The sequence below is a fragment of the Suricata suricatta genome, chromosome 9 (assembly GCF_006229205.1).
Source record: "Suricata suricatta isolate VVHF042 chromosome 9, meerkat_22Aug2017_6uvM2_HiC, whole genome shotgun sequence".
Lineage (NCBI taxonomy): Eukaryota > Metazoa > Chordata > Mammalia > Carnivora > Herpestidae > Suricata > Suricata suricatta.
The window spans coordinates 35,398,328-35,421,133 of NC_043708.1; the positions used below are offsets into that span (position 1 = coordinate 35,398,328).

Here is a 22,806-nt window from a genome sequence, read left to right on the forward strand (position 1 = left end):
ACTCCTCCCAGAGGAACGGCCAAGCGGAGGAAAGCTCCAGATGTGCTGAAAGAGCAGCATTCTGGTGTGGCTGGAGGGCACTGCGAGGAGAAGCGACACTAAAGGCTCGTCCTATGGCAGCCTGTGGAGGACCTGCCTGGTGTTCTAAGGGGCTTAGAGGTATTCCGGGAGTAACAATGAGATAGGGACATAGGGTTTGTGGTTCAAAGGGGTCTCTCTCTGTTGATGGGTCTGAAAGATGATGTGGCCATCATCACATGAGGAAAATGCCCAGGTCAAGGGCAATGGCAACACTGGAAAAGAAGCAGAAGAAGCAGGTGTTCTGGAGAGTAACCGAGGAGGCATGGCACCAGACTCCATTGCAGCTGAGAAGGAAGGAAAGGGGATCGGGGGAGGGGCGTTCTCGGGGTGTCGTGCCTTCGTGACCAACAGATACGAAAAGAAGCGAAGTCTGAGAGGAGATGTTATTGGCTGGTTGTGGACATGTCTGAAGAACACTGGTGACATCTCCTACTCGGAAACAGAACCTGGACCTCAGAGGAGAGGACTCGCTGGAGGTAAAGATTTAGGCACTCTCACTACAAGAGAGGGTTTTATCATTAAAACCACAGGAGGCAGAAAATCCCCTAGAGCAGGCATGAAACCAGCCCAAAACTAAAACATTAAGGTAATACAATGAAAACAGAGAAATTTGTGGGGTGCCCGGCTGGCTCAGTTGGTAGACTGTGAAACTGTTGACCTCGGGGCAGTGTGTTCGAGCCCCAGGTTGGGTACAGAAGTTACTTTAAAAAAGAGAAATAAAATGTGAATGACACCAAAAAGAAGCTCCCCACCTCCAAAAAAAAATAATAAATAAGGAAAAGCAAGAGAGATTGATATTGGGTGAGCCACAGCAGTAAACAATTTAAAGGAAAGAAGAGGGGTCAATAACATCAAATAAATAGAAGCAATCATACAGGATGGGGACCAGAGAGAGCACGAAATTTGCCCCAGATGCTTATATCCTGATTTGTTATTTTTTCCCAGAGCAGCACTTCTGAGAACAACTGTATCCTCTTAAAATCAGCTATGGGTATTTGAGCAACGGGTGACACAACTGCAAACAGAGTCTCAAGGGACAGGGGCCACCGAACCATAGCAAGGGAAATCCTGAAATAATAATGCAATGCTGAATTTTTCTCACGTTGCAAAAGCAAGAAACACAGACTGTAGTTAAATCTCAAATCGCGTAAGGGATAATCCCTAGGAAATGGACAGGAGAACTGAAGTAATTTTCAGAGCAGGTTTAATCCGAGGGTAAGGACGTACACAACCATGTGAGATGAACTCCAAAATAACGACGACATTTAAATAGAAACAGGTGGTTTACCTCATGTTCCTTGATGAGACCCTTGGTCCTTCCTCTGCGAATTAGTTTCTTTTCTTTATTTATTTGTTTTTCAAGTTTTGAAATACTGTCACTGAGTTTTCCTTTTTCAATGTCTATTTTCAGTTGTTGACTATACAAAGTCATCTCATGATGAAGAGACTGCACGAAAGAAAAAAAGCCCACAAAGAATATTAACTATGGTATTACTCATATTATTGGTATTAACATGGTATTAACTATGGTAAAAGAATACATTGAAAAGATTTTCATCAAAAACCCAGTAAAAATATTTGTAGTAACACAGGGTAGAACAAGAATTTAAATGACATTCTGATTCATCCTTATATCATTGGTGAGGATGTTTTAAAATATGCCAGACAAAGAAATATATTTTCTTTTTCTTTCTAACAACTAAAAACATGTATTAGCTTTGAAAGATACCATTATGAGAATGGAGAGGCAAGGCTGCAGACAGAGAGAAAACATATACAAAACACCTCTGAGCCTATGGAGAAATAGCACAGAACTAAAATGTGTATCCTGGATGGGATTCTGAAATAGAAAAAAATGACAGTAGGGAGAAATGGTGGAAATATGAATAAAGCATAAACTTAAGGCAACAAAGTATCATTATTAGTCCATTAAATGTGACAAAGATACCACATGAATGTAAGATGACAGCAATAAGGGATAGTGGGCATGCACTGAAATCTGTACTATCTTTGAAATAATTCTGTAAACCTAAAATTGCTCTAAAATTATAAATAAATAAAATTGTTCTAAAATTTAAAAATTTATTTAAATTTTTATTTATTGTAAATAAGCATTTACTTAAAAATGTTTTTAAGGGGCTCCTGGGTGGCTCAGTTGATTTCAGCTCAGATCATGATCCCAGGGTCATGGGACGGAGCCCCACATCAGTCTCCACATTGGGTGTGGAGCCTGTTTTAGATTCTCTCTCTTTCTCTCTCTCTCTCCCTTTGCCCCTTTTCCCCACTCATGCACTTTCTCTGAAATTAAAGCAGTTTTTAATTAAATATGTTTTACCGGAACTTGAACAGCAGACATTCAATGATAGTGCCTTACTCTCTCCACACACACACACTGAATACAAACCACCATTTACTGAACACAATCTCTGTGGTAGGGGCTTTAGATAAATCCTTACAATAATCCTGCCAAGTAGTCGGAGATCCCCATTTTATCAGCTACATTCCTGGAAGGTGAAAGAACTAGCCCAAGGTCATAGCTGCTGAATCTAGGTCCGTCTGCCATCAAAGCCTATGCCTATTTCACTAGGAAACTCTCTATGTGCATATGTGGCCAGATGTTGTCTCAGTCAGGATGCAACCAAGGACTCAGGAAGCACTAAACATTTAACCCAGAGGAAATTAAATGCAGGGAACTGGTTACACATGAGATGAAAGAGGAGACAGGCCAAAGAGAGGACAGGTAAGGCAGTCTGGAGGTGAGCACTGGCAGGAGGCTGCTACGCCGCTGGGCTGGAGGCTTCAGAGAAGCCCAGACGGAAGGGTCATCAGAGTCTGGAGCCATGGAACCCACAGCCGCCAGAGACACTGTCCAAGAGAGAGACACTGGACTCTCCCTTTCCCGCCTCCAATCACCTTCTAATCTCTAAACCATGTGGCCACTGGCTAACCACAGAACCGGCTGGGCCCTGGGAACCACAGGATCGGGCCCTGCTGGGATACCAAACACACGGGGGACTGCCGGGAATGACCGAGGACAGACAGACCCAGGGTCAGATCTATCAGAACCCCAGACACGTGTGCATGTTCTTACCTCCCACTTGGCAGAGGCAGCTCTACTCTCTTCTTCCAAAGACAGCTTTATATCCTCAGATACATGACTTTTCAGTTCCTCAACAGCTTTCAAATACTTGACCAGACTTTTAGAATTAAGAATTATTAGTGCTTCCTATAAAAGAGAACGCAAACGAGAACATGAAAGCACCTGGCTGGCTCAGTCAGCGGAGGGTGAGACTCTTGGTCTCGGGGTTCTGGCTCCGGGCCCCATGTTCGGTGCAGACATTGATTAAAAAATAAAATCTTTTAAAAAAAAGCGCCTCTCATTCTACTGCCATGTCTTCAAAGCTAATTTTGGTAGGTCTTTCAAAGGAAGAATTAGGAAAAGGTTTATTGAGGACTATGAAGATTTAGGGGAGACTTTTTGTAAAGCTAGGTTGATATCCCTTTTGCTTCTCTTGAATTACTTTGAAAAGAATGGCAAAATATTTATTAATCAACTGTAGTTAGACATTTGAGAACCAGATACAGACTTGCTTAGGCTATTCAAAATGACTTTTCTTACCCCTCTGATAAATAATTAAAAGGATAATTGTGCAGCGGAATGAGCCACTGGCACTGTTTCCTCTAAAGGTCTTAAGTACTAGTGAGTAGAGGGCCATCCCTCATTAGCAATACAGTATAAAGCTGGGCCCTGGGGGGGCTCAGTCAGTTAAGCAGTTAAGTGTCCGACTTCAGCTCAGGTCACGATCTCACGGTTCATGAGTTTGAGCCCCGCGTCGGGCTCTGTGCTGACAGTGCAGAGCCTGGAGCCTGCTTCGGATTCTGTGTCTTCCTTTCTCTCTGACCCTCCCCTGCTTGTACTCTGCCTGCCTTTCTCTCAAAAATAAACAAACATTTAAAAAAAAAAAAAGGTGATTCAATGACTTCATTAAAGTACCTAAAAAAACCAAAAGAATATACTAGCATGTATTAGAGACTGGAGTGGCAAGAAGACACAATATACAGTAAGACTAATAGGCAAATATTTAAAATTGTGCATAAGCATTTTTAGGCTGCAACAAGTCAACATTACCTTATCATCAACTTCAAAGTTTTGCCCAAGGCCAACCAACCGCAGTGCTGGCCCAGAGAGGGAGCAGCCCTGGACAGAGACGCGTCTGCTCTTTATCTCGTGCTTACCTGCTCTTACAGACCTTGCAATTAGCTGGCAGAAACCTAGTTTAGTTAAATGGTAAATGACAGAACACAGAACAGTTTGGGGCTTGTGAAAGAGGCAGAAAAACCTACAGGAGACAGAAGACAAAGGTAATTTTAGGAAGTAAGGCAATTAAGCACAGTGGGAATCCGTGCACTCAGGAATACACTCACGGCATATTTATTATGGGCTGACTGCAGAAATGGTACAAGGCTGAGCCCCGGGGCCTTCCCCCAAGGCCTCTGTGACGGCTGCTGGACTTAGTACAGGGAGGCTCTCTAACCCCACATGCTGGCAGAACCCCCCACGACCTATGTGCCTGGAGTGGCTGGGGTCTCAGGGCAGGGCACGGCAGGGCAGGGATCTTGCCTCTGCTGGGAAAATGGATCTACTTTACTAAATGCCAGAGATAAAAGGGGGGGAATCCATGGCCTCAGATTCCAAAAAGTGGATGGTCAGGGGGAGGAAAATGGCGCCAGACTGACACCTCTAGCCTCTCTCTCTGGAAGAGAAGGGGCCTGGAGCCTCTGTTTAGTTTAGCCTCTTCCTTCTCTTTTTCCTAAGCTGACCATACCAGCACGCTGAAATCCAGCCTGGTGATTATGCATGAGAACCACTGACTCTTTAAGGTCAGCCCAGCACTCTCAGCAACCTTGGAGTAAAAGTGGCAATAAAAGACAGAGGGGACTGGTCAAAGATGGTGACTAGCAACGTGCAAACAGAAATAGATCGGGCAGGAGAGGGCTTTGGGGTCATCGGAAAAGCAGGGTTGAAATGGCTGATAACAGGGCCTGGGCCAGTTCACAATCCCGAAAGCCAAATGAGGCTTGAGGCCCAGAAAAGAGGAGGCCATGATAAGAAGAAAGAGTGGGGCAGTCCCCCCAGATGTCTAGCTCATGGTAAATGTCCAGTAAGTGTGTGAAGTATTGAATAAATGAATGAACAAAATGACACACCTCACTCTACCTCTCCGACGTGTCCAATGGCAGAGATCGTACTTGTCCTTCGTAGCCCACCCAAGCCCCTCCCTACGTGTAAATTAACAGTGACTCTCTGGTTTGCACTCACCTTGAGTCGCCTATCAAACCAGGAAAAAGAAACCTGAAACAGTCTCCACAGAAAACAGCATCACTGGATCTTTAACCACCCGTAAAATCCCATATAACTTTTATCAAAGCATTTTAATAATAAAAGTGTTATTTTATAATTAGAGAATTTTACCTACTCCAAGTGCCTTCCTTTGCCTGATTTTTATTTAACGTCTCACAACAAATTCGGCCCCTGGAATTATTATGCCCACTTTGCTAATTCTAAAAAGCAAGAAAGATTAAATTCAGGCTCGATATCATAGAATCAGCCGCGCTTGTGACACTATACCACTAAGTCCATTCGGCAGATCTATACTAAAAGTTCAACTCAGAAAATTCATGTTCGTCTATATTTTTAATAGTTTCTAGGAATAACGTATAAAACTGGAAAATTCATTAAAGTCTATAATAACTTTGTGTAGGATTACAGTGATGGAAATATCTTGATTTCAAATGAGGTAGATAGCTGATAATGAAGAGACTACATTTGATGGTTGAGGGTCCCACCTTGTATTTGGAAATCAGTCCACTCCGGCTCTCTCTTTGTCCAAGTAATTGCTCAGCCCTTGTCATGTATGACTCAAGTTCCCTCTGTGACTCCTCCACTTTCAGCCTGACATCCAGATCTGGGGAAGCATCAGCTGAGTTTTTCAACACGGTGACTAATTTCACCATATTGATCTGCAAAGACCAAAAATTCTCAACGGCTGGCCCAGCTTCGCAGTTAAGTCATAAACTAATAAATACATCTTAGAGAAGTAACTCTTATTTTCCCACTAGATAAAAGACTATCCTACTTATTACACTGATATTTTCCAATGTGCTCTAAATTATTAAAAAATACATAGAACACACAAGTAATATTTTATAAAACATTTCCAACTTACAGGGCGATCCCTCCCTCTCTTCCCCATCCTCCCACTGACCACTCAAGTTTAAAGACTAGATTCACTAAATAGGAAATATTAAAGAGAGACCTGAACTTTCTCTTTAGCTTCTTGAATCTTTGTCTGAAGCCCAACTTTGAGAACATGTTGAAGGGACTCCTGGCTGGAAATGTTTTGCACGTCCATTTGTAAGATATCTTCAATTCTAGATGCAAGCTCTTCATACATGGAGCCTTTGGCAATGAGATGCTATTAAAACAGAGGGAGACCACATAAATATTTGGATGATATGTTAAGCATTAACCTTAATCTCAACAGGAAATGCCAAAACGAGGTATCTTTGTACTCTAAAAATTTTATTTTAAAAATTCATTTAAAAATTGTATGGTAGTACAGATTCTGAGAAACATATTTTATAGATTATTCTTTATACAGTAAGCACTGCAATAAGATAAAGCCTAGAAGTAAATCAATGCCAATAGACAGAAAACAAGTTGAGAAAGTAGTAATAAACCTTAAAATGAAGCTGTTCTCTCTTTTTTTTAATGTTTATTTATTTTGAGAGAGGGAGAGGCAGAGCACAAGGTGGGGGGGGAGGGGCAGAGAGAGAGGGAGACACAGAATCCGAAGCAGGCTCCAGGCTCTGGACTGTCAGTGCAGAGCCCGACGTGGGGCTTGAGCTTACGAACCACAAGATCAAGACTTCAGCTGAAGTCGGATGCTCCACAGACTTAGCCATCAAGGGGCCTCAAAAGGAAGTTGTTCTAAGTCAAATCAGTTGGGAGGAGATTCAATAAGCGTCACTGGAGGAAATGACCACTGGGAAAGAAATCTCTTTATGACCATGCTTTACACAGCACACTAAAAATAGATTTCAGGTGGATCAGAAAGTTACATATAAAATAGGAAACTGCAAAAGGAAAGTATCCATCAAAAGTGATCTACCCTCTGGGTGTGAAAGGGCCTTTTTAGGAATAAGAATAGGAACATAAATATAAAAATTTAACACCTAAAATAAAATAAACAACTTAAAAGTCAACAACTTGGTAAAAATATTTGGCACCCAAATGAAAATGCATCATGATTGAAAGAGCTCATAAATTCAATAAGAAAAGTACTAACATCCCAAAGAAAATTTAGAAAACACAAGAAAAGACAATTCACAAAAACAAATGGCTAGTAAAAACATGAGAGACAGTTCAACCTTACATGCAATTAAATAAGTACAAATTAAAGTAATAACTTTTCAGTTATCAAATCAGCGAAAAAAATTTTAATTACAACTCAAGGGTAGCAAAAGTATGATAAAAGAGAAGTTACACTGTTTGATAACAACTATATAAATGTTGATTGCATTTGTCTTAGAGCAATGGAGTCATGGTGATTTTCCTCTTTATACTTTTGTACATTATTTAAATGTTCTACAATCAGCACATTCATTTATATTTTCATTTTTTCTTCTTAATGATAAAAGTAACAATATTTGGTTACTTGGTTTACATGTATGAGGCATTAGGAAATGTGTCAAGAGCAGGGCATAATAGAGAATCAAGACAGAGTTAGCGATTTGTATATCGTTACACACATTCGTCTATGAATATAAATCTATTTAGTATAAAAAAGCAATTGTTTTTTAAAAAAACACTAAAAAAAATCACATCACCTGTACCGTTCAGTTTGCATTTCTTACTCCACCCTACATCTTGCTCTAACAAAGATCTATTTAATTCCTTGTTAACATAAGTATATCCTGGAAGGTTTGTGTTTTCATCGTTTACAAGAGGTATCACTGTCACTGTTTTGAAAGATTTTTAAAATACTGAATTTCTCATTCCTACTCATTTCTTTCACTAAAATAAATTCCAGATAAAGCAAATAAGTAAATATACAAATAAAATAAAAATAAGCGCTGGCAGATGGCACAGGTAAGTGTACATAATATTTTCAAAGCAATAAAAAATGCCATTCTTATAAACCATGAAAACACAAAACGCTGGATATATGCCTTTCCGCAATGTGGATTTAAAAGAATTACATAAATGTTCCTTTATTCCAGGAACTTTCCATCTTGTTGTAATTTATGACATGCTCCATAAGTTTTATGGCTGAGCTGGAACTCAGTAAAAACCTCAGTTGTAACTTCGTTCCCAGGAGAACGGAATGATACTAAAACACACTCTCGCCTCATTGCTTTTCAACGAGTCGACTGCCTGAGAATAAAGACGGAAAGGTTTTAACAACATCCGTCACCCTCCCTCCACCAAGGAGGGAAGCGTAGTGGCTTCATCGGGGGGTGAGCTTTCAAAGCATAAATTGTGTAATCTCTTGTGCTCACACTGCACTGACCTGCCTAATGACATAACCTTACTCATCTCCTCATTGATCCCTGAAACTAGAATGTATTTTAATCTCCATTATGTAGCGGGGGAAAATCAGTTGAAGAATTGAGACTCATAAGGTATCATTAGTGGTCTCCTAATCTATCCTCTGTCTTCAAGCAAAATTTCACCAAATGATCCAGGAATGACAGTCCACGCAATTTTTACAATGCTCAACAAAGAAAATTCAAAGAGTAGTCTTATTTACTATTTACCTTCAAACCTTGTGTTTGTCTTGGTACATAAGGCCACAGCCACAAAAGCTGTTTTTAAATAATTTTACACGCCTACCTGCAAAGATTCCTCCACTGAGGTGTCTACACCCTCATGACACCTCAGAGGCTCCAAAAGAGATTCAGTTTCTGCCTCCCAGATTTCCACTTGTTCAATGAGGTTTTCAACATCTTCAGCCACTTTGAGTTGCCCTGTGAATTCGTTTTCTTTTTCGTGTCCTTCCTCAGTCTGTAACATTCAAAATTATCACTAAGAAAATGGCAACAGCTACTTATAAAATACTTTTCTTTTTTTTTAAAGTGTGTTTATTCTGAGAGAGTCAGAGACAGCACAAGTGAGTGAGGAGCAGAGAGAGAGGGAGAGAGGAGCCCGAGCAGATTCAGCGTTGTCAACACACAGCCTCAACGCGGGGCTCGAACTCCTGAAACTGTGAGATCGTGACTTGAGCCGAAACCAAGATACTCAACTGACTTGACCCACGCAGGCACCCCCAAAATAATTTTCAATTTTAAAAAGTTATATCTCTTTTTTTCCTAAAGATTGCTAATTCAACATATTTTAGTAACTTAAAACCTACTTTTTGGACAATGATAATCACACTCTATGATCGTTTACATGTTTTCTTATTTTTCTGCCTTTCTTTCTGTCTTTCGAGAGAAAGCAAGCATGAGCAGGGGAAGAAAGATGCAGATGGAAAGAGAGAGAGAGGGATACTCTTAAGCAGACGCCACCCTTGGCACAGAGCCCAAGGGAGGGCTCGATCCCCCCACCTGGGATCATGACCTGAGCCAAAATTGAGGGTTGGATGCTTAACCGACTGAGCCGCCCAGGTACCCTTCACATTATGTTTCCTTAATGAGAATTTCATCGCTATCCTTTAGTTAGTACCATCTCCATTTTATAGATAAGAAGATTAAAGCTTATAAAATTAGGGTCATGACACCACAGACATATTTCTAAAACACAGACACAATTTAAGTAAATACAACTATGAAATCGATGTGTTATTGTTTGGAAGGAGACACCTTTCCAAAATCACTGGTATTATCTTACATGTGTATAAATTTATTGTTCCTTTTCCATAGACTTCTCTATAATCTAAAACCATCCTCTAAACAACAAAGCAAGAAATAACGATTATATTGCCCCCTACTGTATACAAAGGAAGCAAGGCAGAGGTCAGGGGCCAGGCCAGAGCTAGACAATCCCTGAGCACAGGCCAGAACTCATCTGAAGAAAGAATCAGCTGGGTGTCCACAGCTCAGGAGCCACGGCAGCTTCTGCACATCTGTGGAACTCCTCAGTGAGGAGGGGACATGGACTTGAACACCAAAGCCTCCTTCACGAGGGATCCACTTAAGCATTCTGGTGGAAAATGCCCACACTTTAGGTGTTATCCAATAATCCCATCTACCACTGTTTCAACAAGATAGTTTTATCAAAAGAAAAATAGCCACGTCATGTCTATATACAAATGAAATACATAAAGTATGACTGTTTTACCTTTACATTCCGATTATGATTTTCAGGAAGTTCTACTGACATATCCATTGAAAAATCAACAGTTGGTTTTTCTTCTTGACATAGCTGAGTATTTTCATAATGGTCACAAATGGGCTCATCCTGTTTCTTTATAAGTGGCAGCTGCATTTCCTATAAAAAATGTCATAAAATTTAAAGTCCTGTTTTAAAAAATTATTCGTTTACTTATTTTGAGAGATAGAGAGTTAGGGGGAAGGGGAAGAAAGAGAGAGAGAATTCCAAGTGGGGTCTGCACTGTCAGCGCAAGGCATGGCGGGGGGCTTGAGCTCACTAATGGTGAGCCAGAATCAAGATCAGTTGCTCAACCAACTGAGCAACCCAGGTAACCTGAAGCCCATATGTTTATGTAAAGATATATTATTACCAACAATAACTAGACATAATATATTCAACATATTTGGGCGATTTATCACTTAGTAACAATATTACAAAATATAAGCATTTCACAAAAACATCTCAGTCTCAAACTGTTAAGAATAAGAAGTAGAATAATTTAATAATTTAAGTTCAAAAGCTATGCTTTTATAAAGTACCACGCTAAATAAAAAGCCATATAAATTTCAGTGTATCTTCTCAAGGAGGTTGAAATCTGCATGCAAAAATGCTTATGTTGTTCTATAATAAATGAATTTAAGCTACAAAACTGTAATATTGCATGTCCACACAAAAACTTGTATACAAGGGAAGGCTGAGTGGCTCAGTCATTTATTTTTTTTTAATGTTTTATTTATTTTTTATACAGAAAGAGACAGAGCATGAGAGGGGGAGGGGCAGAGAGAGGGGGAGACACAGAATCTGAAACAGGCTCCAGGCTCTGAGCTCTGAGCTGCCAGCACAGAGCCTAACGCGGGGCTCGAACCCACAAACGTGAGATCTGACCTGAGCCGAAGTCGGAGGCTTAACAGACTGAGCCACCCAGGCGCCCCAGTGGCTCAGTCATTTAAGCATCCAACTCTTGATTTTGGCTCAGTTCATGATTCTTCTCATGGTTTGTGAGTTCAAGCCCCAGATGGGGCTCTGTGCTGACAGTGCAGAGCCTGCTTGGGATTCTCTCTCCTTCTCTCTCTGCCCCTCCCCTGCTTGCTTTCTATTTCTCTCTCTCTCTCAAAATAAATATTTTTTAAAAAAACAAAAAACTTGTACATAAATGTTCACAGCAACATTATTCATAACAGTCAAAAGCGTGGAAAGAAGCCAATGTGCATAAACTGATCAATCAATAAATAAAATGTTGGTATTCATACAATAGACTATCATTTGCCATAAAAAGTAAATGAAATGCTGACACATTACAACACAGATGAACCTTGAAAATATTATGCTAAGTTTAAAAGGTGAGAACCAAAAGACCAGATATCATATGATTCCATTTGTGTGAAATATCCAGAACTGGCAAATCTACAGACATAAAGTAGGTTCGTGGCCACTGAAGAGGCTGAGTGAGAGTAGGGAGTGACGGCTAATGGATACAGAATTTCTTTAGGATATGACAAAAATGGTCTAGAATGTATGATCGTGGTGGCTGCACAACTCTCAATATACTAAGTTATATACTCGAATTGGGTGAATTATACAGTATGGGAATTATATCTCAATGAAGCTGTTACCAAAAAACAAAACCAAAAAAACTTACAAGTTGAGTTTTTGGAATAAATTTTCTCCATCTTTTATTCAGCCTTCTCAGTTCTTTAGAAATAGATGATCCAACTTCATCCTTACTGACTTGAATTAAGAAATTTCCCACTTCGTTTAAAGTTGTATGCTCTACATTCCACTGGGATATTGTCTCAAAGGGAATCTATATAACATATAAGCAACACAACTTAATGACACAACACTTGTCTTTCCGTTACCTGTAATACATCTTTACCAAAATGATTCTAAGCAAAAGTGCATATGAGGTTCTTGCAGACTCTCCGACCCTCCCCTTGGGGGATTCCTCTCCCCATTGGACTAGCTCTTCACCAGTAATCATTAACTAACAGCCGCCAGCTAGCTATCTGTCATTGCTCTTGGTCCTGAACTTCTAGGAAGCATCCGATGTTCTGCCGTTCTAAGTAATTAAAGAGCAAAGGCTCTCAGACATTTATCAGGTCATGGTGCCCTTAATGTCTCAGTCATTTTTCATAGATTCCCTAGGCCAGAAGATTCATCCAGCAGGTCTCATTTTCAAGTAGTCGGCTCCAAACCACTTGGTAGTTATTTGTTGCATGGCGTCCCACACACTGATATCCCTGTGTCTCCCTCAAAATTTAAATTATCTTTAAAGTCCTCTGGCAGCTCAGGGACCTCAGCACAGAATTCGGAAATACAAGGCTTACAGTGTTATTTTTCGGAGTTATGTGAATTTTAATAAAATATCTTTAATGGATGAAGGTAGAGTATTATGCTTAGCAAAATAACTCAGAGGAAGACAAATGCCATATGACTTCACTCACATGTGGAATTTAAGAAACAAAACAAATGAGTAAAGGGAAAATGAGAGAGAGTCAAGCAAGAAACAGACTGTTAACCGTAGAGAACAAACTGATGATTACCAGAAGGGAGGTGGGTGGGGGATGGGTGAAATAGGTGACGGGAACTCAGGAGTGCCTTTGTGATGAGCACTAGACGTTGTATGAAAGTGTTGAATCACTATATCGTACACCTGAAACTACTATTATACTATAGGTTAACTACTAGAGTTAAAATCAGGATTAAAAGAGAAAGGTCTTTAAACACAGAAGAACTGTTGACAGCCAAAGTTGTGAATTTCTAGCACACTATAGAGGACAGGGAGGTGACTCACCAGCTCCTCAAATACTCTTTATGCACCCCTACACTTATCACAGATTTTACTTTCATATAAATAGCCCCTTTTCAGCTGAGGAAATTTAGTTTCTATTTGGAAAATGTTACACCTGAGACTTTTCATCAAAATTATTTTCAAGCAAATATCCATTTGCAACCGAGGGAAAGAAATGAAGAAAGAAATACTATCCCAGAGCATAATCATAAAACAAATTATGACATGACGAGCAAACAAAATAATAATGAATTACACTGAAATTTCTTCCACACCTCTCCACATATGTATTTCCTCTGGAAACACAGGAAGATTTTAGAGCTGAAAGGTATTCACCCAAATGGAAAACTAAACTTTTTAAAATATCAAGTTATTTTAAGTGTGTCTATAAGCTATTGAATATTCCAAGTCTTCTCTTCTCTTTCCAAAGAACTTAGCAATATATCTTTCAAAAAAGCTTCCCTCTGTGTGTGTGTGTGTGTGTGTGTGTGTATGTGTGTGTGTGTGTGTGTGTGTGTGAAACCCATAATGAGAAGAAAATTTCCTTTTGGCAGTTGTTAGAAAGAAACTAAACTCTCTCCAATACCTTGAAGAATATTTCCAAGAGTCATGTTTATTCTTCGCCGGCCTCTCATTTTTGCATTGAAAATAAGGATCTCCAAACAAAACGAAAAAAAAAAGAAAGAAAGGAGAATTGAGGAGGTAACATTAGACTGAAAATACCTCTTTAATCTGCTCCTTCTTTGTCTCCTCAAAACAAGCCTTCAGTGTGCGAAGTTTTTCCAGATAAGTAGCCCAACATGTCAAAACTTTCTGAAGAGTGGACTTGACATTATATATATTTTTTCTATACATAGAAATATTATATTCCAGTGCCATATACTGTTTACTAATATCCTGATATTCTCCATCTAAAATGTTAACAAAACAAGAAAGTAAACTTAGAAAACAGTTTTTTTGTTAATATAATAAGAAGAAAAACACTTGCATATTAATCATCAATGGTCAAGTAAATATGTACTCTGACAATATTAAAAGCAGATGCAAGAATTTTCCAAAGAAAACACATGTTAAACCAATTTCTAAAACATGAAGGTATAAAGGAAGTGAAAGAGATAAAATGCTATTTTTTTAAATGTTTATTTTTGAGAGAGAAGAGAGAGCACAAGCAGAAAAGGGGGCGGAGAGAGAGAGAGAGAGAGAGGGAAACACAGCATCCAAAGCAGGCTCCAGGCTCAGAGCCTGACGTGTGGAGCTCAAAACCACAACCTGTGAGACCATGACCTGAGCTGAAGTTGGAGGCACAATGACTGAGCCAGCCAGGGGCCCTTATAAAATGCTATTTAAAAAAATTTTTTTAATGTTTACTTATTTTTGAGAGAGAGAGAGACAGAAAGACACAGAGAGATAGAGACAAAACACGAGCAGGTGAGGGGCAGAGAGAGAGGGAGACACAGAAACCAAAGCAGGCTCTAGGCTCTGAGCTGTCAGCACAGAGCCCGACATGGGGCTTGAACTCACAAACCATGAATTCATGAACTGAGCCAAAGCTGGCAGCCTAACTGACTGAGCCACACAGGCGCCCCACTACTATTTTTAAGTGATCATTTCATCAGAAAGTAACTGCACAGCTTTACCTAAAGTCTTCTGTATTTCTTCACATCTTTGCCAGGAAGTTTCAAGTTGGGCTAGGAACTCGTCCTCTTCAATAAATTTCTGGAGGGGAAAAGGAAAAAAATATATTGACAGTTTTTTACCATTAAAAATGTGCCAAGAAATCCAGATAGAGACATAAATATTGATGAAGTGCTTAGGCACCAAAATTTCCTCGAGGCTTTACTACTGCATATTTGGGTAGAAAAGAAGAGCAGTTCATGAATAAAGATGGCTAAGATCTAGAAAACAAAAGTAGAAGTATGAAGACTACCAAGGCAGGAGACCTGATGATGTGGTGCTACAACAACTTTCTTCCTGTGGGAAAAGGCAAGTTACATCTGCCCTGTTCAAAAGCTCGTCCTTCACATATTTATCAATATTGTGCAATTTATGCCAATTTCTCTTAGTTCACACATTTTTTATTAATATTGAATACTTTTTTATTAGATATATGAGAGTATGCTGTAAATAGATACCATCCCTCCCACAAAAACATCTGAGTAACTACCATTAGTCAAATTATGTCTCCTATGCAAGCAAAGTCTGCAATGGAAAACCAGAGTTAATTAAAAGCTCATATTTATTGTGTACTTATTAAGTGCCAATAGTAACACTACTGAACTGGAAAAATGAAAAATCAAAGTAAGAAATATATTCAAAACCTAGAATGATGTCTCCTATTTGGGAATAGACAGTGTTTAAATCATAAATTGTTAAATAAATCTGTCTTCACTGTGTTCAAGTTTTGCACTGAAATTTACAATCTTGGATTTGTCTTTTTTGCCTCATTCCAAAAAGAGGGAAATAGAAAGAATGATATTAATTCCTAACTGTAGAAATGACATTTCTAGTATGCTTGTTTTAATTTACAAAAGAACGTATTTATATTTAAATCATTTACAACATTTTCCCCATGAATTGCAAGAGCTAACCCCCTTCTCCAAAAATAAGCCTCAAGACAAAATGCGCTGCCTTTTCCACTCTTACAACTTGAAAGGCTAAGATTAAAATGTTCTAAAGAAATTAATTTTTTAATGAAACCATTAATCTAAATGGGAAAATTTTTTTTCTTTTAATGTTTATTTATTTTTGAAGGGAGAGAGAGAAAGAAAGAGAGGGAGGGAGGGAGGGAGGGAGGGAGAGGGAGAGGGAAAGGGAGAGGGAGAGGGAGAGAAAGAGAGAATGAATGTGAGTAGGGGAGAGGCATAGAGAAAGGGAGACACAGAATCTGAAGCAGGCTCTAGGCTTCAAGCTGTCAGTCCAGAGCCCTACGTGAGATCATGACCTGAGCCAAAGTCAGACACCAAGTGAGCCACCCAGGAGCCCCAAGTAGGAAAAGTTCTTAAACAAGAAGTCCGGTAAGTGAATGCTGGAATTTTTAATAACCTGAAGCTCTTTCTAACTATCATGTTAATTAGCCTGGTTAACTGAGCCTGCCCTGTTGTGGTAAATAATGCGGTTTTCTCTTACTTACTCCTCCCAAGGTCTGTTATTTGGCTGCCTACAATTCTGTTGTCTAGGTAATTTTAAGTTAATGGAAACTACCAAGAAACCTCATCTCATAACCTAGAAAGGTAAAGGGAATTTGTCTGAAGGAAAAAATGCAAACTCAGCACCCAGACACGGAGCATGGTTGTCGAAGACACAAAATAAAACAGCTTACATGCAAGTCTTCCAGCAGCAATTCCACAGATTCTTTGTTCCCATATTTGACGTCCCAAACATCCAACTTTGATTTCACTTCATCTAGCAAACCAAGAACTGAGCACTTATAGTAATGAAATTCTAGAAGTGGAATGAATTTTTCCCCCGAAATGTTGTTGATTCTGGAAAACATTGCAGGTTTTAGAATTTAACTTAATATTATTGCCCAAATGCAAGATGATCTGTTTGGCATTTCTAAAACTATTGGGTTTTTGGCTTTTCATTTTAAACACATGGAACTCAGATGTGTCCTCAAATCTTTTTTTTTTTCTTTTTTAAAGTAAGATCTACTACCCCCAGCATGGGACGTGAATTCACAATCCTGAGATCAGGAGTCTCATGCTCTACCAACTGAACTAGCCAGGTGACCCAAAATTTTTTTTTAAAAACAGAGTAAAACAAACATGTGGCTAAGTATAAAACAATTATTTCAGAGAGGAAAACGTCTAATAGAACAATATCTGATGAAACTATTCCCCTATAGAAAAAATCCTATTATAAATGTTAATCTCCAAAATACTTTACTAAATCTGTAAACTTGTATATAACTGAATACAACTATAATTTCAACATTTACATATTAAAACAGCTTTCACTATTAAGGCTAAAACCCTCTCATATCATTGTAATACGTTGTGGGTGAATAATGAGAAAAGAGAAGACGATGTGGACAACCATCAATTAAATAATCTCTATTTTATAGTATTTTAGAGTTTATGAAGCACTTTCAGTTACCTCCTCCTGTTTTACCCAGTATCCTTGTGAGACACAAACAGAGTGATTATCATTATCCTGTATTTACATATGAGCATACATGCTCAAAAAGACATAACTTGGCCAAAACTCAGGGATGGAGCTCAGTTTCTGACTCTGCATCTAGAACCTTCCCCACCTCCATATCTTACCATCCAATAAAACAGGAAATGTGTTAGCATGATATAATGTTACTATTACAAAAAATGTGAAGGTACTCTTAATCAAGATTTAAAGAATCCTTCTCAGAAATTATCTAAAAATCTATAATTATCTGGTCCCGATAGCATCCTGTCAGTCATAAAATGCTAGTGTTACAAACCGTGTTTTCATTTCCTCCAGTTTCTTAGGTGGTACCAGTGGCAAATTTTTTTCATCTCTATTTTCAAATGCCAGAAGAGTATTCAAATGACAATCAAATTTATCCATCAGATTCTGAAAAGAAATTGAGCATGACATCAACCAGGCTTTTTGTCAAACACCGTAACTGGGGGTTAGTTCATCTCATTTGCACTGGGTAGGCACTGCATCTTTTTTCAAAAAAATCATAAAGCCCTTACTTCTTTTTTAACTAAAACTTTGCCAATGAGTGACTTCATCATAAATGCTTTAAAGTGGAACATTTTACAGAGAGACAGACTGTAGTTTCTTTGGTAAAAGCATTATCAGAATCTTTTGTTTTCGGATTTATTTGCCGTTCCTTTGCTAGCTCACATGCCATAAATGTCATGGATCAGATTCCCTCATACCATTTTAGTGAGACCCCACTCTCTCACATTTTAAACCAGTCTCTTCCCTCCTTTCTGGTCAGGCTTTACAGTTGCTTTAGAACTTACTGGACTCTATGCTTATTGTTTCCACCTTGAACTAGCACAATGCCCAGAAGGAAGTGAAAGTATCTTCTGGCTCCCAAAAATCCCCAAGGGAATCATTTCAAATCATCCTCAAATAGGCACTACATTTCCTTCCTTTCTCCTAGAACAAAGTCTTCCTCAAGAAGAGGTCCCTAACAAAGCACAGATTTGTCCGTGTTTCTTTTTAATTTTCCAACCTTGACTAAAGTCATTTTCTCCTGTATTAGAGCCACGGCTTCACCGCAATCCCAGGAAGCCGGCAGATCTCCCTCTAGGAGCCCCTCCACCTCCTGGAGCCAGGCTTCGACGTGATGCAGCGGCGCGGGCAAGGCACGATCCAGCTCTCTTTTCCACACGTTAATCTGCAAGACAAAAATCAGCGACTCACTAAACATTCTTCTGAAGTTTATTTCTTTGCACGCCGTTTGTTGAATCCTTCAGAGTTTCTCTGATCCATCAGTAAGGGAAGTCTTTCTCAATCGGGCAAACTTCTTAGTTCTGTATCATTTGCTTACCCGCCGATAGAGGTCATTTGTTTAAGAGCAATAGAAGGCGGCACGAGGGGGGTGCCTGGGGGGCTCAGTCGGTTAAGCGTCGGATTAGTGATTTCCGCTCAAGTCATGATCGCACAGTTCGCTTTCTCACGGTGAGTTTGAGTCCCACATGGGGCTGTGCGCTGGCAGCACAGAGCCTGCTTGGGACTCTTCCCCCCACGCTCATTTGCTCTCTCTCTCTCTCAAAATAAGTAAATACACTTAAAAAAAAGAGAGAGACATAGAAGGGGGCACAGGGATTAAAATGAATAGTTTGATAAATCTATAATCAATTATGAGAGGGAAATTAGAACTATTTAGAGCGCGCTTTGGGGTGCCTGGGTGGCTCAGCTGGTTATGCATCTGATTCTTGATTTTAGCTCAAGTCATGACCTCATGGTTCGTGAGTTTGATCCTCACATAGGGAAGGCTCTGCGCTAATAGGCCACAGACTTCTTGGGCTTCTCTCTCCTCTCTCTGCCCCTCACTCACTATCTATCTGTCTCTCTCTCAAGATGAATAAACATTTTAAAAAAAGCACTCCCTCTAAGCAAGGGTAGACTGTTATACTGAAGAACCATCATGTGAAATGCAGTATGGCCTTGTGCTCTCTGACTTTACAACTACACCTCACACTCAGATTTTTAGACTATTTTTCTCACTAGTACTAATCACATATTCACATTACTGCAAATGACATATCTGATAAAGGGTTAGTATCCAATATCTATAAAGAACTTATAAAACTGAACACGCAAAAAACAAATACTCCAGTTTAAAAAATGGGCAGAAGACCTGAATAGACATTTTTCCAAAGAAGACATCCAAATGGCTAGCAGACACATGAAAAGATGCTCAACATCACTCATCATCAGGGAAATGCAAATCAAAATCACAATGAGCTATCACCTCACACTTGTCAGAATGTCTAAAATTAACAACATAGGAAACAACAGGTGTCGGCAAGGATGCAGAGAAACGGGCACCCTCCTACACTGCTGGTGGGAATGCAAACTGGTGCAGCCACTCTGGAAAACAGTGTGGAGGTTCCTCAAAAAGTCAAAAATAGAACTACCCTATGACCCAGGAATTGCACTACTAGGTAGCAATCCAAAGGATACAAAAATACTGATTTGAAAGGACACATGTACCCCAATATTTATAGCAGCACTATCAACCATAGCCAAATTACAGACAAAGACCAAATGTCCATCGACAGATGAGTGGATAAAGAAAATGAGGCATGTATGTATATATATAAAACAGAATATTACTCAGCCATAGAAAAGAATGAAATCTTGCCATTTGCAATGATGTGAATGGAGCTAGAGAGTAATATGCTAAGCAAAATAAGTCAGAGAAAGACAAATACCATATAATTTAACTCATATGTGGAATTAAGAAACAAAAGACAGGAACATAGATGCCCAGAATGCTTAAGCAGGATAAAAACCCAGCTCCTAGGCAACCCCCTTTCCTGAGGACCCCATTTAAGAATGTTGTTTTTGGGGTGACTGGGTGGCTCAGTTGGTTAGGCATCTAACTCTGGCTCGGGTTATGATCTCGCAGTTCGTGGGTTTGAGCCCCGCATTGGGTTCTGTGCTGACAGCTCAGAGCCTGGAGCCTGTTTTCAGATTCTGTGTCTTCCCCCTCTCTCTGCCTTTTTCCTGCTCATGCTCTTTCAGCAATAAATAAATATTAAAATAAAAAAGACTGTTGTTTTTGATCCGAGCTCACAATGACTCTATTACAGCTCTTCTGGCATTCTTATTCTAAAGACAACTGGCCCCATGAAGATCATGCACAAATTAAAATGTGTTTCAATCAAATGACTTCCTCTATTAAAAGTATAAGTTTTAAATCTGTGCTTCTCTTTCCCTTAGAGTTCTACTAAATGAATTGCCACTACTCTTTAAGTTAAATTGATTTTAAATAGAGGAAAGAAAAAGCAAAATTACATTTTTAAAAATAGGGTTATTTGATTCATCATTAATTGATTGAAAAACATTTACTGGGCGCCACCATATTTAGGGAAATATAAAAAAGAAACATTTAAGCAAATGCCCCAGAATAAAGTTTTTTTTAAGTTTATTTATTTATTTTGACAGAGAGAGAGAGCATGTACCCACATGTGAGCAGGAGTGGAGGAGAGACAGAAAGAGAGAGAGAATCCCAAGCTGACAGCACAAAGCCTAACACGGGGCTTGATCCCACAAACCATGAGATCATGACCTGATCCCAGATCAAGATTTGGACACTTACCAACTCAGCCACGCAGGCTCCCTTAAGATGTTAAGTGAGTAAAAACCTAGGCTCGTTTAAGGCAGTGAAATAGAACTATTCATGAGCTAGAAGCATGAAATATTATTGTTTGCACATTTTGTTCTGCTTTTTTTTAGGCTTATTGAGGCATAACTGACAAAACCGTAAGGTATTTAAGGTGTACATCATGGCGATTTGACAACTCTAATTGTGCAAGGATCCCCATTCTCTAATTAACTAACATACCATCACTTCACATATTTATCCCCTGTTTTTCCCTTGGCTCAGAACATTTAAATTCAACTCTCTTAGCAAGTTTTAATGACATAATACAGTGTTATGAAGGGTCCCTACCATGTTTTACATTAGATCCTCAGACACCTCACTCAACTTACAGCTGAAAGTCTGCACCTTTTACCAACTTCGGTCCCTCCTACCCTCCATCCTCTGACAACTGCTTTTGTACTCTCTGCTTCTGTGAGTCTGACTTTTTTTTTTTAAAGCTTCCACATATAAGGAATACCATGCAGTACTTTGTTTTGCTTCAGCTTCTTGCAAGTTTACCTTCTCAAACAACACACAACAAAAGACAACTCTATAATCTTAAATCGTTAAGTATATGCCATTAAGCCTCCAGTTGGAAAATAAGGGAAAAAAATGTTGTCATTATGAATTTTTAATATGCACTTTTATTAGAGCCAAATAATCTGTGCATTTGCCAAAATAAAATAAGCCAGAAAGTTGATAAATGAGATAGAGAGGCTAAGAATATCTCTAATTCAACTGATATCCTTTTCACTGCTAAAGAAAGCTGAATATATTTTGAATGAAAGGAATGTGTGCTTTCTGCTTGAGGGCTGTACTCTATTTATGTAACAGAAGAGGAAATACAGAAGGTGATAATTACCTTTTATTACTCTTCTTTTTCACTTACCATAGAAAACTGGCTCCATATTTTTCTTTTTTTAGTTTTGGAACTTACTTTTAAATTTGGCTGAAAATTTATATCTGATCTGACCTAATTGTGTCAGGTCAAAATAACATAATGTTGGGGTGCCTGGACAGCTCAGTCAGTTAAGGGGTCAACTTTGGCTCAGGTCATGATCTCGCGGTTTGTGGGTTTGAGCTCCGCGTTGGGCCCTGTGCTGACAGCTCAGAGCCTGGAGCCTGTTTTGGATTCTGTGTTTCCTCCTCTGCCCTTCCCCTGCTCATGCTCTGTCTCTCTCTCTCAAAATAATAAATAAATATTAAAAATTTTTTTAATTTTTAAAAACCCAAAATGTTGCTATTTTGCATAGCTGGCTTAAAATGAAACCATTTACTGTGATGCTTTGAGGTAACTGTGTGCTCAAACAAATGAACTGGAAACTCTCTAGATGGTACTGACTTTTCTGTACCTGAAGACTGCAAGGTTAATCTATCTCATTTGCCACATTAAGACAAGGAGCTGTTATAACTGAGGAATGGATTTTCTTCCTTTTTTTTTTTTTATAGTTTATTGTCAAGTTAGTTTCCACGTAACATCCAGTACCCATCCAGACACGTGCCCATCCCCCTTCCCCTCTCCCTTTCCCCAGTCAGCCCTCAGTTTGTTCTCAGTATTCAAGAGTCTCTCATGGTTTACCTCCCTCCCTTTCCCCCAACTATTTTTTCCCTTTCCCCATCCCCATGGTCCTCTGTTAAGTTTTTCCTGTTCCACTTATGAGTGAAAACATATGGTATCTGTCCTTCTCTACCTGACTTATTTCACTTAGCATGACACCCTCAAGTTCCATCCACGTTGCTACAAATGGCCAA

The 22,806-nt window shown here is 39.2% G+C and overlaps 1 protein-coding gene across 1 annotated transcript in view; it reads right to left on the reverse strand.

Moving 5' to 3' along the window:
- Window positions 1–22,806, reverse strand: part of SYNE2 (spectrin repeat containing nuclear envelope protein 2) — a 231,749-nt gene that overhangs the window by 204,429 nt on the left and 4,514 nt on the right. Inside the window, exons 3-14 of the mRNA XM_029952525.1 lie at window positions 18,412–18,576; window positions 17,683–17,795; window positions 16,567–16,729; window positions 14,885–14,963; window positions 13,971–14,158; window positions 12,096–12,260; window positions 10,424–10,573; window positions 8,978–9,148; window positions 6,399–6,557; window positions 5,929–6,102; window positions 3,173–3,307; window positions 1,370–1,528 (exon numbers count right to left, since the gene is read on the reverse strand). Coding sequence (XP_029808385.1) covers window positions 1,370–1,528; window positions 3,173–3,307; window positions 5,929–6,102; window positions 6,399–6,557; window positions 8,978–9,148; window positions 10,424–10,573; window positions 12,096–12,260; window positions 13,971–14,158; window positions 14,885–14,963; window positions 16,567–16,729; window positions 17,683–17,795; window positions 18,412–18,576 — 1,821 coding nt within the window. The remainder of the gene's footprint in view (window positions 1–1,369; window positions 1,529–3,172; window positions 3,308–5,928; window positions 6,103–6,398; window positions 6,558–8,977; window positions 9,149–10,423; window positions 10,574–12,095; window positions 12,261–13,970; window positions 14,159–14,884; window positions 14,964–16,566; window positions 16,730–17,682; window positions 17,796–18,411; window positions 18,577–22,806) is intronic.